Below are 15576 nucleotides of genomic sequence, written 5' to 3'. Positions count from 1 at the left end.
GAGTAATTCCACACAACGGCGAGATTCCCAGAATCGAGTGACCCAACAATGCAAAATACATTTCCGTAAGCAGAGCTGTCAACAAAGACCACTTTCCCCCCCGGCATATTATTTATCACCTTGCCCCGTGACGTCTTTTCGCAACTTGTTGCCTACTTAGCGGCGTATATCTTCGTCCTGCTGAATAATTGCCAGCGACATTAGTCATTCGCGAATATCGCCGCAACAGGCGCGAAACTTTTTAAATGTCCCGAAAATATTTCATTGATAAAAACCGCGCTGGCTTCAATTACAAGGAGCAGGAGTTAAAGGCCAGTGAAAGCTTGTCGAAGCTTTTACGCAATTTTTTGGCGCCTTTACGAGTACATCGGCTCGTTGAAATCGACGTGCTCGTCATCGGCCACCGATGGCGAATCGGGTTTAACTTCGGATCCGGCCTTATAAAAGGAGGCGGCTCCGCGAGTCAACCACGCAGTGTTCAACAAGTAGTAGGTGCAACAGTTGACAGTATTCCGAATCTGATTCAGCAACTCAAACGGTTTCCAGGAATCTATTTTAAAGTGAGTGCAAACGGTGTGTTTCGAGTATCCGTGCCGCAAAACTCTTTAAAAACGTTTACTAAATTAATGTTGTGGCCTGTGTTTAATTTGAGCCAGCCGATTGTATTCAAAGAATACGAGAACGTGACGTGAAATCTTAGTAATGCCGTCGCTTTCGTCATCGATTACAATGTCGTCAATGGAACTCGAAATACGGCCCTAAAAAATAACCAAACAATTAGTGGATTTTCCTAAATAATATCGTGTGCATATATTAAATATGACAGATACGAAAAACGACTATTGTATTTAAAACTTTTATGCGCATTTGTTCATAATACGGAAAATGTTTTGAAAGGAAGAAAGGCTAGGATTTTATGAAAGCTACAAATTAACTTTTACTAACTTTTTATTGCTACGTTATTTAATTTTGCACTTTATCTAAAGATTTCAACATAATTATTATTGACTTAAGACTGAAAGTTTTAATAAGAAAGAGCTTACAAATTTGAATTTTACTTTTAAAATAAAATCTTCTTGTTTTTTTTTCGGTGATTTAATTTTCTTAAGAAAGAGCTTACCAATTTGAATTTCACTTTAATAATAATATAATTATTTTTCAATTTTTTTTATTATTTTTAGTGATTTTATTTTCACATGAAAGAGCATACCAATTAAAATTTCTATTTAAAAATAATTTAATTTTTTTCTTGTTATTTTTTTATTTCAGTGATTTTATTTTCACATGAAAATAAAATCCATTTTTTAAATTTCGTCACACAACCCATGTTTATTTTTGAATAATTTTAAATTCAACAATTTATTTTTGGCTTGACATTTGTGTTATCGTTTTTAATCATAAAGCATGACAGTTGAACTAGAGAACTAAATTTAGAGCTTAAAATTGCTGAGAAAAATGGTTTTAAGGTTGCCCAGGACAGCAATCCATAAATACTTTATCAATGTCAATAACTCAAGGAATTCCCACCAATGCCAAGCAAAAATGTCAAGCGTAAATAAACCAATAAAAATCCTGGAGAAACAAATAGAAATAAGCATCAATATTTGTTGTCCCCGACCTCGTTCTCTGTTTCAAACCCCTTAAGTTGCACGTGCGAAAATTCCTGACAATCGTATAGCAATTTAAAAAAAAAACTGAATCAATCAAAAGCTTGAAACGCATTCCAAAGCTGTCTTCATGTCAAAAAAATTCAGCATCCCACTGGATTTTATCCTCAAACCGTATTTACAGATGTTGGTCTGTGCTATTTCTCGGGACATAGCAACTGAAAATATAACTCGAGGTATCGAGTTACATTCCTGAGGCAGTACATCTCGTGGTCATTCATTTCAGATTAAAATTCGTACCTCAATTTTTAGTTGGCCAGGATTTAATACCAATAAACTGCAAATGCTAGAAATTATGCAATAAATGCCTATACATTTGAAGTTGAGCACCCTTTTTCGATTTTTCGTACCTATAATTCACGTCTGGCCTTTTGGTTTTGCTCAAACTTTTTGTGTAACCTTTTGTGTAACCTTTTGTGTGCAAATTTTGACAGGTAACCCAGATGGCCGAATTCAATAAGTAGATAAGTTATGTAATGTGCTGCCCAGGATTGTTGCGCACGTAGACCGTGTCTAATTGGCAGGACTGCTCCGACAAATGTCAGATGCACTTGACCAACTCCCATTTCCCAGCCGTATGTTCCACATCCTTAGCCCTAATTAAGACCATTTTTCCACCACATGTCAGGTGGTACGTAGGCGAAAATAGTGGAAGATAAGGCCTATGAAAATTCCTTTGGGTTACAGTTACACTTCAACTCAATTTAGCAATTAGCCGTGCGGTTATTCCGAAAAGGAAAACAGGCGACGGGTAAAAATGAACGCACATTTATATATGGGTTCCTTCCCTCTTCTACAAATTAATTTCATTTTACCTTGGGGACATCGCCAACCACGGAGAATTCTGTTTTTTTCGTGCTCTGTCCACTTTTTGACACTGTGTCAACAAGTTAATTAAGGCATTTTAACAACGATTCGTGTTTGCTTTGTTTGCTTATAGTTCGTACCCTCCTCAACAATTTCAAAGAAGTTGTGCTTTCCCAAAAATAACTCCAAAGTGCCGTCCACTTTCGGGAGTGCCAATAGAAGTGGAGTAATTGAAAAAGTTTCTGCAGGAAATGCCCAAAGAAATTGCAATTTATTTCTCAAATTAACAAAGCACAGGAAAATCACAATGCACTTAAAGACATAAATGTATAACATCGGCAAATCGACGTTTCGCAAATATTTAGACAAAGTTGCGAATTTTTAATTGAATTTCAACAAAACGTGACGAAAAGTGAAAAGAAAATCATCAACTGAGAAGTTCTCTTTCTCCGAGCAATTTAATGAACCGAATGCTGTCTTTTTTTCTGGGGATAGGGCGTGACAGAGTTGATTCACTTGATTGATTTAGGTGGTTAACTAACCATATAAATTAAGTCAATTTCAATTTATTTGCATGTGCGGTAGAAATGATTTTCTAAAAGATATTTTATTTGCAGTATTACTTTAAATGCATTAAGTTGGTAACAAAGTCAAAACCAATGCAATGCGCTTTAACTTTCGCAGCAAAGCGCTTTATTTAATAACCAAGCCTTTAATTGATTAATGAACTTGGGATTTCTTGGCGAAAATCTTCACACTTTTTTGTCGGCATTTGTCTAAGGCATTCATTATGTTCAGTTGTTTGGGCAGGCAAATTAAGCTTATCCTAGACATCTCAACCAGCGAGACCACAAGTGCCAAAAATTCCGGGCACCCCATTTATATTGCTCGTCAAGCGGATGTTTTTTAAGCGTAAAAAAATACGATAAGGGTGGCGGATTCCGCAGAACCCCAACAACCAAGGTCCTCGGCTAATGGGCTGAAAATACGGTGCGAAAGAGTTAAGCCCACTCGCCCACGTCAGCGACGTCCCATACTTAATTAAATGAAACGACAAAGCGCAAAATGAAACGACTGAACCGCGATGCAGTACCTGGCATGAAAAATATTTAAAAAAGCACAGAAACAAACACCTAGAATACAGTGGTGTAGGTCTAAAGGAAAAAGGTTGCCTCAAACTTCTTAAATTGATATTTACAAAAATTACAAAGTTTTGGTTGGTCTATAAATACATAAAGTTGGTCTTTAGCTCGACAAGTGAACATGAAAATTAGGCTGCACTTCTTTTAAATTCAAAGGCAATCAAGTTATATTTTCCAATTATTACAAAATGTAAAAAATTATTGCACTAAAAAGATGAATCTATAAAGCAAAGCTTTGTATAGCTTTGTATAAATTATATTGCTTTTAGTTAGAGGTAAATGAATAGTCCGTTGGCTCCACGGTTCTTCACGCGAAGAAAGATTAAGCAGCAGCACAAAACAAAAGCCCCAGAATCAGCGGCCAAGTTATCCAAGAGACGCCCTTTTGACGTTTCGCACCCACCACCCACCACCCCCATTTCTCCAGTTTCCTTCGCGGTCTCCGTCTCCTCCTTTTGGTGGGGATTTCTTGGTTGCTTGCGTGTTTATCTGAGTATTGTTTGCTTAAACACAAAGAGACGCCCACACGCCCGGCAAAATTGGGCGGATGGGGGGTAGGTATCCATCCCTGGTATCCATCCGTGGTAGTGACGGTAATTACCCTCTTGTACCAACATCTTCGCTTTTTTGTTTTGCCTTTCAGAGACATCTACATCGCCAACGACCCGCGCACTAATCCCGAGCTCATCCGGCGAACCGGCTGTATGAACATGAAGACCGACATCCTAGCGCTCTGCATCCTGGCTACCACGATCCTGTGCACCAGGACGCGTCACGTCGCCGGCTTCCTGACTGCACAGACCTCCGCCAACGGAGTAGCTGGCGGAGCAAACGGAGCCAATGTGGGTGACCACCAGGGCGTGGCTACCGCACCACAGCGTCTGCATTTGCCCATTTTGGGCGTCGGGGGCGGACCCGTTCGCCAAGGACCCTCTTCGGTCGGTGACGTCCTGGAGGTCCAGGAACGAGCTGTTTACGATCCCGGCGATGGTGAGTCATAAACATCCCTATTACCGCTTTTCTTGCCATCGCCGCAAAGACCTGGAGTAGATATCCCGCGCATCAGCTAATCCCCAGTCGAATTAGGAGGATAGCAACTGCATCTTAAGTCCATTTCAATTAAATTGTTATCTGGTTCTTTTGGAATGCGAAGTGGTTTAACGTGGCCAAGAAACAGCACTTACCAAGGATGCCAGCGGTCTATATATTAACCGATTTAAATGGAACTAGAATAGAAACTAGAATAATGAGCTACTTTAAAGTTAGGTAAATATGACCAAGATCGTAAATCGTTTAAGGAACTTAAACTAACACATTTTAGGGCCTTTTGTTATGTTCTTCTTAGTCGCCAATTATTTGGTACATTTAATAGCAGATAAAACCTCTCATTTAATCCCTATTCTCACCTGAGTACACGATTATGTTACAAATTTTGCTTGCCGACTTTTAGGCGACCCGTTCGAAAGGGGTGGACCAAGAGTTAGAGTGGCCCACTAGGGTGGCGTGCACCTAGCCGTAACCACCGCCCATTATCTCTAATGGCCATGGTGACCGCTCGCTGAACAATTTTCGGTCAGTGCACAATTTTTCAAGTGCCTCACATGGACACGTTAGCCATCGCACAATATGGAACATGTGTTTGTGCAGAGCACTTAACACGCCCACCAAACTGATGGGGATAGGTTTTCAAATTTGTTGACGAATTTGATTCGACGTTTGCGTTCTGCGTGGCGCGCACCTTCCTCTCACCAGCCCGCAATAAAATGTCATATCCGATTTTCAATAAGTGAACTTGTTTTCCAAGTGATTTGATAGCTTGGTAAATGGATTGGAAATTTAACGAATATCGATTTGACAAGTTGGCAACATTTTCATTTCTGGACGTTGCAGGTGATCTTTTGATATTTAGTATACATATACAAAAATAAGTGATATTTTAAAAATGTTTAGTGACCGATATATTTTTTGATGTAATCTCATATCTCTGCTGTGACTATTTTTTATACCATTATTAAAGTGGAAACTGTAGTTGGCTTTGGGTTTCGAGCTACCTGGGTTCACAAGAGTCTGTCTGCCTGTCTGCGGCTCTTTGAAAAGACAATGAGTTGACAGTGATGGGCAGACTGGATGCCAAATGCGACAAAAGGCAGTCAAGGAGTTGCAGTGCCTGTTGACTTGACTGACGGACGTGGTCGAAAAGGCGGAATATCGCCGTGGGGATGAAATTCTGTGGCCATAAACCCATTGCCGCCAGTCAATTTCCGCCAGTCCATTGAAACGACAGAAGTGCCGGGGGGAAATACGTTGAAGACCCCCTTCCAGCCAAACCAAAACAGACAGACAGACAAACAAACTATTCAAACTTTCAAATATCAAGCGGCGGAAGTATCCGATGCCACGGAGCCGGGAGTCGGGTATCAAAGTGGGAGTGGGAGTGAAAGTGGGGAAATATGGCGTGGTTGTGGTCGGATTAGCGGCAGCTCGAATAAACATTCAAATCGCAAATAAGGACTTTGGTTTGCTCATTTCACGGCAGAATTACTCCGCGCCCAGGAGCTCGGATTGGCAGTGGTTCCTGCGGGCTCCGACTACGCCGATGCCGTGTACAATGAACTCGAGTTGGCCAGCAAGTTCGAGGTGCTGAAGAAGATGGAGGAGGATTTGCGTGCCGAGCAGGAGCTGGTGGACAAATCCGCTTTGCTCATGAAAATGCTGGAGGTGAGTGAAAAGTCAGGCTGGCGAAATTACGTTGAAAATGCTGAAAAGTACACCAAAAAATTAGGTTTACAAAATGTAATTTTCAAATTATATTAAATAAATCAAAAATAGTTTTCTTAATATATGCTACATTTTATATAAATTTATAGTTTATTTAGTAGAAATCTAAACACTTTTTTAAGTTCCTTAAATTGTTAAAGCACCACTCAAGTTTTCTTTGTGTATTTGTGCACCCAGGATCCGTCATTGGAAACCTTGCCCTTGGTCTACGTGGAGGAGGAGGAGCCGGAGGTGGTGATTCCTTCCGCCGGAGCCGAGGACTACGCCGACTTGGAGAATGCCGTTCAGGATTTGGTTTTGGGCCAGAGTAAACCCAAGCGTTCGCGCTATTATCGAAGGTATCCGTGGAAACGCCACAACAAGAATCGCGGGTAGGTTGCTTTTCCATATTTAAACGGTATTCACACCAATCCGAAAATCCCCAAAAGCACTGCACTCAGCTTCATTGACCCAAACCCCATTTATAATTTGTAGTTAGTAAATGTTGTCAGTAGTCTTTGTGCAGAATTAAGTACCCTATTCTTAGAGTTATGGACGGAAATCCTCAAATTGCCAATTTAACATATCAGCTATTCGTGCATAAAAGGAGTCTGCTGCAGGAATGGAAAGCTTTCATTTAAAGTAAAAATGTGTTAAATTCAATTGAGACGAATTGACGTAAATCAAAAGCATGACCCTCAAAAATTTGCCAAAGAGTGCACAGCAATAATGGCAATTTCAGGAGCATCCTTGCCGCCCACCCACAGTAGTCTATTGAATTTGAACAACTTAATGTAATGCATTTATCAGAGTCTCTTTAGGCCCGAAAGGCAGACACCCAGTACTCGCCCCAATCGCCCACTGAGAGATCGATTATTGATTACTAATATTACTGATAGCCGAAGCGTGAACGATTTTGCTAACTACATAACCATTACCATTATCAGTTCTTACATGAATTCTATCAACAGCAACTATGAACCGGAACTGCGATATGCCTGCACACCTAGCAAGGAGGATATATTCAAGCTGCTGGTCAATCTGCACGAGAATCGCAAGGGCAACCACAGCAAGACTGTCAACTTCTGCAACCGGAAGCGTCCGGCCAAGGCGGTCTTCACCAACATCCGGTTCCTGGGCTAAAGCTCAGGCTATGGCAGGATCTAGGATGAAGGCGATTAAGCCACACACACAAAGACACAGAGACACGACACTGACAGACACATATGTATACCAAGCATCAATTGTACATTGCTGACAAGGACAAAGTCGAGCGCCAAACTGGAGAACAACAAGCACTAACAATTAGCCTAACTAATTTACTAACAACCAACTACCCGGCTAACAACTAAACTAACTACTAACTACGAACTAAACTAAAAATACATCGTTATCTCGCTGGTCTAGAGACCCTCGTAAGCCTACCCTAATTCCAATTGTAGACAATTAACAACTTTTATAACTCTCAATGTGTTGTATATACTAACGAAATAAACAAAGTTATAGTAGCTCCCTTTGTTAATTTCTTTGTGGTCGTCGCGTGTACTAATCCCAACAATTCCAAAACGTTGCCATATCACTTTAAAGTCTCGTAACATCGTCTCTCGGTCCATTACACTAGTATTATAATGATATAAATGGAACCACAATCCCCAGTGTGTATATACGAGAATATTGAAATGTGTGTATTAATATAAACGTGTACTAACTGAAGCTATCTATAATGTAAAGTCGAGAAGTATATATATTTCAAATAAACTTATAAAATACCATTATTCGTATGCAATTAAATGGCGATAAGGCGTTTTTACTTAACGTAAAGGGTTTCATTGATACTATATACTTAAAATATATTCATTTAGAGGCAAAAAGATAAATTAGTTTAAAACACTTTAAGGCCTAAGCGAGCAGAGCTAACTGAACTTAATATTTTCCCAAAATTAAATGTAAAATAGTTTAATTGTTTTTCTGTTTCAAAAATACTCTAGATATATATGATATATTGTTGTGAAATGTTTATACATGTAACTATAAAATGTGGATGGAAATAACCCTCGGTGAAATTAGTGCTAGCTAATTGGACAGATGTTTTATAGTTTGTCACCTGCACAACAACTCCGTGTCTTTGTGTATCCCACATAAGTACTGCGATTGTAGTGGAGCCAGCAGCTACGGAAGTGAGAAAGCGCCACCCTGACATTGAGATTGAATGGGGCCGAGATTCTCGGCCAACTATTGCTCAGTGTTTGCTGAGACAACAAGGTGGCGACGTGGTTATCTACTTGGAAAGCATCTGTATCTGTGGATGACAACGACAGTGGAATTGCGATATGGAGTGGATGAACGTGAGGGTGGGGCTGCTGGAGCTCGTGCCTTAGCCTAGTAATGACCATCGAGCGTGTAAGCCTCTTGTGTATGACTAAGCGAAGTGAAAAGACGCATTCCTTATCATATTTACTTTATACACTCGCTATGACGTTAACAAAACTGGTGAAGTACGAATGCCGCTGGCTAGGATCGCATATTAATGCTGAGGAAATTTGGAATCATTGTCATGAAACGTATAAATATTGTATTAAATACGTTCATCACCAAAAATGTATAAAACAACATATTGAACAGCATTTAGAATTCCCTAGTTTTTTTTTATTAGCTTTTAAATCTTTAACATAATTAAAAAATTTGTAGCTATAGTTAGTACCACCGCTTGTTTGGCACCCTTAGCCAAAAATGTTTGGGAACCAACTTCTCAGGGGCGAAAAGCACAAGGGTTTAGTTAGCCAGAGAGTGTCGACCGAAAGTTTAAGTACCTCCATGTAATCAAAGGAGCAACTGCTTTGTTCGAAGGCTTTCGTAACCACAGGCGACACTGGCTTAACTGCGGATTGGGTTGGAGCCTGTGGCTGAGTTGTGACGCCCAGGTGAGCCTTATCCTCATCCTCGTCATCGTCCAAGGCGGCACGGGCAAAGGCCTCATCGCCGTCGAAGTAGTAGAACTCCTTGCGGGTGGAGTTGGTTTCCACCACTCTCGATGGCTGTTGAGCATCAATTCCGCGGGCATAGGAAATCCTTCTCGCCGCTCGATAAGGAGTGGGCGCAAAGGGTAGGGGATATCCACTGATAAAGCCAGGATAGCCGGCTTGCAGCGGCCACATTTGTGCTGTTTGCGGCGGTAATCCCAACTGAGGTTGCAATCCCAATTGGGGTTGCAAGCCCAATTGAGGCTGTAAGCCCTGCGGCCACAAGCCCAATCCCCTTTGTGGTTGCTGCTGCTGCTGCTGCTGACCAAATCCAAATCCTTGGCCAGCATCTTGGCGACAGCCGTCGGAGTCCTGATCCTGGAATATCTCCAGCAGGAAGCCATTGGACGTGGTGCTGCTCGACTGTCCTATGCGCATGCGCAACGCCTTGCGACCCTGGTCCCAATGCGATTTGTGAACGTAGCCCGAACGACAGCCGCAGTATCGCTGACCATCCAGCTCCAGAAAGTCACCATTGCAATTTTGTTGGCCTCCAAAGCCACCCAATCCACTGGAAACTCCTCCTCCAAATCCTCCGCCAAAACTGCCTCCAATTGAGCCTCCTGAATTCTGGCCGAAGTCAAAGAACTTAAACTGAATCCGCAAACGACAGACATTTGGTGAGCTCTTCTCTATGTAAAATACGCAATCCCTTTGCTGATTGGGCAGCAGATAGTTCAAGACAGTCCTTGGAAATCCGGGACTGGAGAGATAGAAGTGGTTCTGATTGAAGCTACTGGCACAGCACAGATCCAACTGACCACCAAACTGCTGCAAGGTCTGGGAATCGTAATCCTTGAGAGTAACAGCATGGGGCTGAAAGGAGGTGGTCTGGTATTGATCGGAAATCAGGGGCAACTCTTGCTGTTGCTGCTGCTGCTGGGGAAGCTGAAGTTGTTGCTGGGGAAGCTGAAGTTGCTGTGGATGCTGCAGTGGCACTTGTTGCTGCAGCTGCAACTGTTGCTGCTGCAAAGCCTGCTGTTGCAGTCGCTGTTGATGCAGGATCTGCTGTTGCAGTTGCTGCTGCAGTTGCAACAGTGGTTGCTGTTGCTGGGGAGCACAAGGTGGCGAGTACTGGGGAGGTAATCCCGCAGACGGTGGATATAAGCCAACAGGATAACCAAGTCCTGGTTGCAAGCCCAAGTTAAAGCCCAACCGATTTGGTTGCGTAAAGTTGAAAGCTGGCTCCAGTTGCTGCTGGGGGCTTTGCTGTGGCAGGTGATGATGGTGGTGCTGGGTGAGCAGCTTCTTTGGAGGCGACTTGGCGCTCACCTGCACCGTGTCCCCATCGACATCCTCCTCGTCATCGTCCAGACCCCTGGCCACCAAATCCTCCCTTTCGCAGGCCAAACGCGTGATGAGCAAACGGAAGCCACCGTTCGTTGTCCAAGGCGAATCATCGCTGAGGAAGCGCAGACGCAGGATTCCATCGGGTGTGTGGTACTTCTTGATACCCAGCACCTGGCCGCACAAGACGTCCATGTCGTCGCCGTCGTTGTTCAGGCCAATGGCCAAGTAATCCCGACTGCAGTTCTCCGATAGCTCCAGCTTGAAGTCGAGGAACTGTATGTGAAACTTGGTGGGGCAGCGGTAGGGAGATCGCACCACATAATCCCAACAGGTGTTCACCGGATAGTTGTCCGGATAGTTGGGCGATTCGACGAGACTCTGCCGCTGCCTGTAGACACCGTGTAACCCGCACTGAGGCAGTTCATCGTGTACCGCGCCCTGGGCTCCAAATGGTATGACACTAAGTACGAAAACAAGGACTACTGGCAGCTCCATTTCGCTGGTCGTCCGTTGGTAACGCGCTCAAAAACGCAACTAACTCGTTGCGTTTCACTCGACACCGATGTTTGCCTGCCAAAAAATAATATTTTACATGGGTGCGTCGCAGGTTTCACTGGAAAACAATTTGCACTTTTGTTTGTGGAGTCGACAACAAAAGCGTTCACTTATCTAAGCCTCTCATTCATAAGTCGCACTTTAGTTCACTGAACCGCATGCCAAACTTTCTGGCGGACAGCAAGTTTCGAGGTGCCAAAAGCTTCATAAAACTACCAATCCATTAGACTAAATTCCAGGCGGCACATTTGTGGGTATGATTCATGTGGCAGGGGTTCTCTCTACTCGTTTATGAGATGCCATCATCAAGATCATATATTTTATCATATCAGTAGAATACTATGAGGCATAAATTAAGCCAAATATCTTTACGACACGTACTTATGGAAATCAAAAGATGCATAGATTTAACTCTCTCTTAACAAATAATGACACTCCAATTCCAACACAACGCATAGTTTATCTTAAGCCAATAACCACAAACGGAGCTTACATAACTGGCCAGCAAAGATATACAACCACTTCGGATCGTGGGAGATCTTTATGCACACAAGGCACGCTCCCAAAAAAAGTGACAAACAAACATATAGCTCTTTGAAATACGTCAAAATATCTGCTATCAGGGTTTGTTTAAGATTAAACTGGATTATCACTAAGCCACAGCTTCTGTAGACAGTAGTTTTTTGGTGAGCAGATTGACCAAACGTGTCGCAAAGAACATCTTATATTTTGTATCTCTATATAATACAACTGACTTAACACTAAGCTGAAGTGGTATGTTTAAATCCTTCTGCTTACAAAACAGCATTAAAATTAAGATTAAAGGCTATAATGAAAGTGGGTTTATTATACGCATTGCCTTGTTTATGTATTGCATTGTTGATAAATGATTTGATATTGATATTGATTCACACCTCATCTGACCCACTACATAATAAAAATGTAAGTTGCATTGTAGTTTTCTAGAATTGGTTTATAAAAGGTTTAGGCTTATAAGAAAAGGGTAAACTCTTTGCAAATAAAGCTTTCATTTTATTAAAAATATTTCTGCCCTTCAGATATGCAGTTGCTATGTGATTTTTTATACCCTTTACGCGGGGTAAAATGGTAATTTGAAATGGTTAAAAAAATATAATTTTTCAGTATTGTTAAATAATAAACGTAATAATAAGGCTCGTGCTTTTATAGTTAACTTGAGCGTAAATACACGATTTAAAAAATGATATAGTTGAGCGTAGTGATTACCTATTTGGCTTTACTTTACTTAAGGGCACACTTCATCTTTTACTAACATACAAAATAATTATAAAATTTCGAATTACGTGATATTGCAAAAACAAGGATTTGTTTAGAAGAGTGTGAAGTAAACAAGATTAAATATCTTGCAGATAGAAGAAACAGCCTTGAGTCTTGGTCATGTTTACTGGGCTCTAGGCCCCGATTATCTGTGCAACAAGTCATAATTATAGTAAGACCTTTAATACACAGGTAAGTGAGAGTGATGATATACGATTTCCCAGCTACTTGCTTTCTACGAAATCAGCTAACGAAATCCCTAACTACACAGAGATTCGTGTTGTTGGCCAACTGTTCTGATATAAAAAGCGGTAAGGAAATTGATGGGACCATCAGTAACACGGTGACAGTGTTTGCAGTCAGAATGTTTGCCACGCCCCTCAGACAGCCCACTGCGGCGAACCCAAACCCAAAGAGTTCACCCGGCATGGATGACCATGGAAAGCCCTATCAGTACGAGATTACCGATCACGGATACGGCAAGGATGCGGTCAAGGTGATGCATGTCAGTCGCAAGGGACCAGTGCACACCATCCAGGAATTCGAGGTGGGCACTCACCTGAAGCTGTACAGCAAGAAAGATTACTATCAGGGCAACAACTCGGACATCGTGGCCACCGATTCGCAGAAGAACACCGTCTATCTGTTGGCCAAGAAGCATGGCATCGAGAGTCCCGAGAAATTTGCCCTGCTCCTGGCCAGGCATTTCATTAACAAGTACTCGCACGTGGAGGAGGCCCACGTCCATGTGGAGGCCTATCCCTGGCAGCGGGTTTGCCAGGAAGAGACCAGGACCCCCAGCAATGGAAGGTGCGAGAACGGTGGCCAAGGGAACTGCGACTTCAGCTCCATTGACGACAGATCACTGCACAATCACGCTTTTGTGTTCACTCCCACCGCTTTCCACTACTGCGATGTGGTTGTAAGGAGAACAGGTTAGTTATAAGTTATACAAAATTATAACAGAAATATTTATAAAGTTCTTAATTCTTCAGATCCCAAACAAACAGTCATCACCGGCATCAAAGGTCTTCGAGTGCTGAAGACGACCCAATCCTCGTTTGTGAACTTCGTGAACGATGAGTTCAGATCTCTGCCAGATCAGTACGACCGCATCTTTAGCACGGTGGTGGACTGCTCCTGGGAGTACTCCGACACCGAAAACTTGGACTTCCTGAGGGCCTGGCAGACGGTCAAGAATATAATCATTCGTAACTTCGCCGGCGATCCGCAGGTGGGCGTGTCCTCGCCCTCCGTTCAACACACCCTGTATCTGAGTGAAAGACAGGTCTTGGATGTCCTGCCGCAGGTGTCGGTCATTTCGATGACCATGCCGAACAAGCACTACTTCAACTTCGACACGAAGCCCTTCCAGAAGATTGCTCCGGGCGATAACAACGAAGTCTTCATCCCCGTGGACAAGCCACATGGCACCATCTATGCCCAGCTGGCCCGGAAGAACATCAACAGTCATCTGTAGACCGATCTCTGATGTAGTTAGTTAGACTCTATCTAAACCCAATTTAGCCGAATCATGATTGCATACGGCAAAGTTATATATGTTTGTATTTAAAAATATTATAGAAAAGGTTCCCCTTATTTTAACATTGATAAACTAATAAAAAGTAAAGTGGAAAAATCAATAAATCGTTTGCAAAACTATTTTTCGAGATCAACCTTGCCTAAGCTAAATAATTCCAAACCATGTCAAAACATTTTTTTATAATCCTAAAATGAGGCATCGTTCCTAAAAAAAAATTTATAAAACAAAATTCCACAATTTTCGACCACTTTGGCAGTCAAAATTGGCAATCTAAATTCGAAATCAGCAGATTACCCCATCTAGCCCCAAAAGCGTGACCATGACCAATCGACTGGCCTTGCACCACATCCTGACCACCCAGCTGCGAAGGGACTGGGAACAGGAGGAGAGTGCCAGGACCAGGCTGTCGCAGCTGACCAGGAGGGACAGGATCAAGGCTTCGCTAAGATCAAGCCAGTTGCCAGGACGTTTCTTGTTGCCCGACACCAGAAAGACTTACGACAATATGGTGGCCAATATACACTCGACCATGAAGTGTAAGCTTTTGACTTCAAACTAACCAAAACCAATCAATGTTATTCTGGTTTTCCATCTACCTAGCGGTTCGATCACCTAGAAAACCTCGACCAACTGTGCCATTGCCCACATCTGGGAATCCGAGTGCAACACCAGCAGTTGCACCACCACTGCCAACGAATTTGGTGTCCAAGCACCCGAAACGCAACAAATCGGGGCGCATACGGGGTGGTGCCAACTCCTCAAAGGCGGACAGTGGCCATGGCATCGCCGCCAAGACGAACCACAAATCATTGGCGACGATCAAGGCCAGCATCAACCAGAGTACGAAGAGATCGAGGGGCTTTGAACAGAACAGCCGCATCCGAGAGGTCATTCAACAGAAGAAGGTGCTGGAGACCATGTTGCAGCAGCACAAGAAGCTGCAAAGCGATCGTCACACCATTGCAATGGACATCCAGCGAATGCGTGCCGATCTGGACAGGATTCGCACCAAGCTGGACACCTCCCTGCAGAGCCTGAACTCCACGCGCACCCTCTTCAATTCCGCCAACAAGGCGAGTCTGAGAAAGGCCAACGTCCTGCCGAGGCAAAACACGCACAACGTGGTGACCTCCACCCATCGGCGCACTGGGGGAAAGCGAAAGGTGCGGACCGTTGCCATTCCGATGAATCGGCAAAGTGTGCTGGCCAACAAGGCGCCCATCCTCAAGCGAAGGGTTCGCTGAAATACAAAGCACAACAAAAAATTTAAATCATTTCAACTTCTGCAAAATAATATGTAAATTTCAAACTAAGGCAATACTTGTTTCTCCAAATAAATTATTCTTCTACTTTAAAAATAACAGTAATTAGAATAAGTGTACCACACTGAACCGAAATAATGTAATAAAATATAAATTAGAAAAATAAAACAAAAAAATAACGATTTTAAATTTTGAATTCAGTACCGGAAAAGACGATAGCCTATCGATTGTTATTAT

The 15576-nt window shown here is 42.6% G+C and overlaps 4 protein-coding genes across 6 annotated transcripts; 3 read left to right on the top strand and 1 right to left on the bottom strand.

Annotated features, from left to right (window-relative positions):
* Window positions 1-454: 454 nt before the first annotated feature.
* Window positions 455-8164, top strand: LOC120458912. Of its 2 annotated transcripts, none has more exons than XM_039646759.1 (5): window positions 455-560; window positions 4260-4606; window positions 6153-6334; window positions 6572-6765; window positions 7345-8164. In XM_039646759.1, exons 2-5 carry the CDS (start codon window positions 4321-4323, stop codon window positions 7514-7516), a joined length of 834 nt encoding a protein of 277 aa, XP_039502693.1. In that variant the 5' UTR covers window positions 455-560; window positions 4260-4320; the 3' UTR covers window positions 7517-8164. The 2 variants fall into 2 exon arrangements, with proteins under 2 accessions (XP_039502693.1, XP_039502691.1); XM_039646757.1 differs by having other exon boundaries at window positions 7321-8164.
* A 905-nt stretch (window positions 8165-9069) lies between these two features.
* On the bottom strand, window positions 9070-11198 carry LOC120453576. The gene has a single exon (XM_039638338.1). The coding sequence runs from the start codon at window positions 11176-11178 to the stop codon at window positions 9094-9096; it is 2085 nt and encodes a 694-aa protein (XP_039494272.1). The 5' UTR covers window positions 11179-11198; the 3' UTR covers window positions 9070-9093.
* A 1671-nt stretch (window positions 11199-12869) lies between these two features.
* On the top strand, window positions 12870-14196 carry LOC120449360 (uricase). Of its 2 annotated transcripts, XR_005616190.2 has the most exons (3): window positions 12870-13469; window positions 13530-14135; window positions 14166-14196. XR_005616190.2 is itself a non-coding variant. In XM_039631776.2 (2 exons), the coding sequence occupies exons 1-2, from the start codon at window positions 12899-12901 to the stop codon at window positions 14012-14014; spliced, it is 1056 nt and encodes a 351-aa protein (XP_039487710.1). In that variant the 5' UTR covers window positions 12870-12898; the 3' UTR covers window positions 14015-14196. The 2 variants fall into 2 exon arrangements, 1 of the variants encoding a protein (XP_039487710.1); XM_039631776.2 differs by having other exon boundaries at window positions 13530-14196.
* Window positions 14197-14256: 60 nt separating this feature from the next.
* LOC120449364 lies at window positions 14257-15438 on the top strand. The gene is made up of 2 exons (XM_039631796.2): window positions 14257-14613; window positions 14678-15438. Exons 1-2 carry the CDS (start codon window positions 14397-14399, stop codon window positions 15319-15321), a joined length of 861 nt encoding a protein of 286 aa, XP_039487730.1. The 5' UTR covers window positions 14257-14396; the 3' UTR covers window positions 15322-15438.
* Window positions 15439-15576: the final 138 nt, after the last annotated feature.

The sequence above is a fragment of the Drosophila santomea genome, chromosome 2L (genome assembly GCF_016746245.2).
Source record: "Drosophila santomea strain STO CAGO 1482 chromosome 2L, Prin_Dsan_1.1, whole genome shotgun sequence".
Lineage (NCBI taxonomy): Eukaryota > Metazoa > Arthropoda > Insecta > Diptera > Drosophilidae > Drosophila > Drosophila santomea.
Note: the sequence above shows the minus strand (reverse complement) of the source record. Positions and strands in the feature narration are given on the sequence as shown.

Coding starts and splice junctions, on each gene's coding strand:
- LOC120449360 (XM_039631776.2), top strand. CDS start 12,899: ATGTTTGCCACGCCCCTCAGACAGCCCACTGCGGCGAACCCAAACCCA. Junction 13,470..13,529: donor TGTGGTTGTAAGGAGAACAG/GTTAGTTATAAG, acceptor TTAATTCTTCAG/ATCCCAAACAAACAGTCATC.
- LOC120449364 (XM_039631796.2), top strand. CDS start 14,397: ATGACCAATCGACTGGCCTTGCACCACATCCTGACCACCCAGCTGCGA. Junction 14,614..14,677: donor TATACACTCGACCATGAAGT/GTAAGCTTTTGA, acceptor CCATCTACCTAG/CGGTTCGATCACCTAGAAAA.
- LOC120458912 (XM_039646757.1), top strand. CDS start 4,321: ATGAACATGAAGACCGACATCCTAGCGCTCTGCATCCTGGCTACCACG. Junction 6,335..6,571: donor TGCTCATGAAAATGCTGGAG/GTGAGTGAAAAG, acceptor TTGTGCACCCAG/GATCCGTCATTGGAAACCTT. Junction 6,766..7,320: donor CGCCACAACAAGAATCGCGG/GTAGGTTGCTTT, acceptor TACCATTATCAG/TTCTTACATGAATTCTATCA.
- LOC120453576 (XM_039638338.1), bottom strand. CDS start 11,178: ATGGAGCTGCCAGTAGTCCTTGTTTTCGTACTTAGTGTCATACCATTT.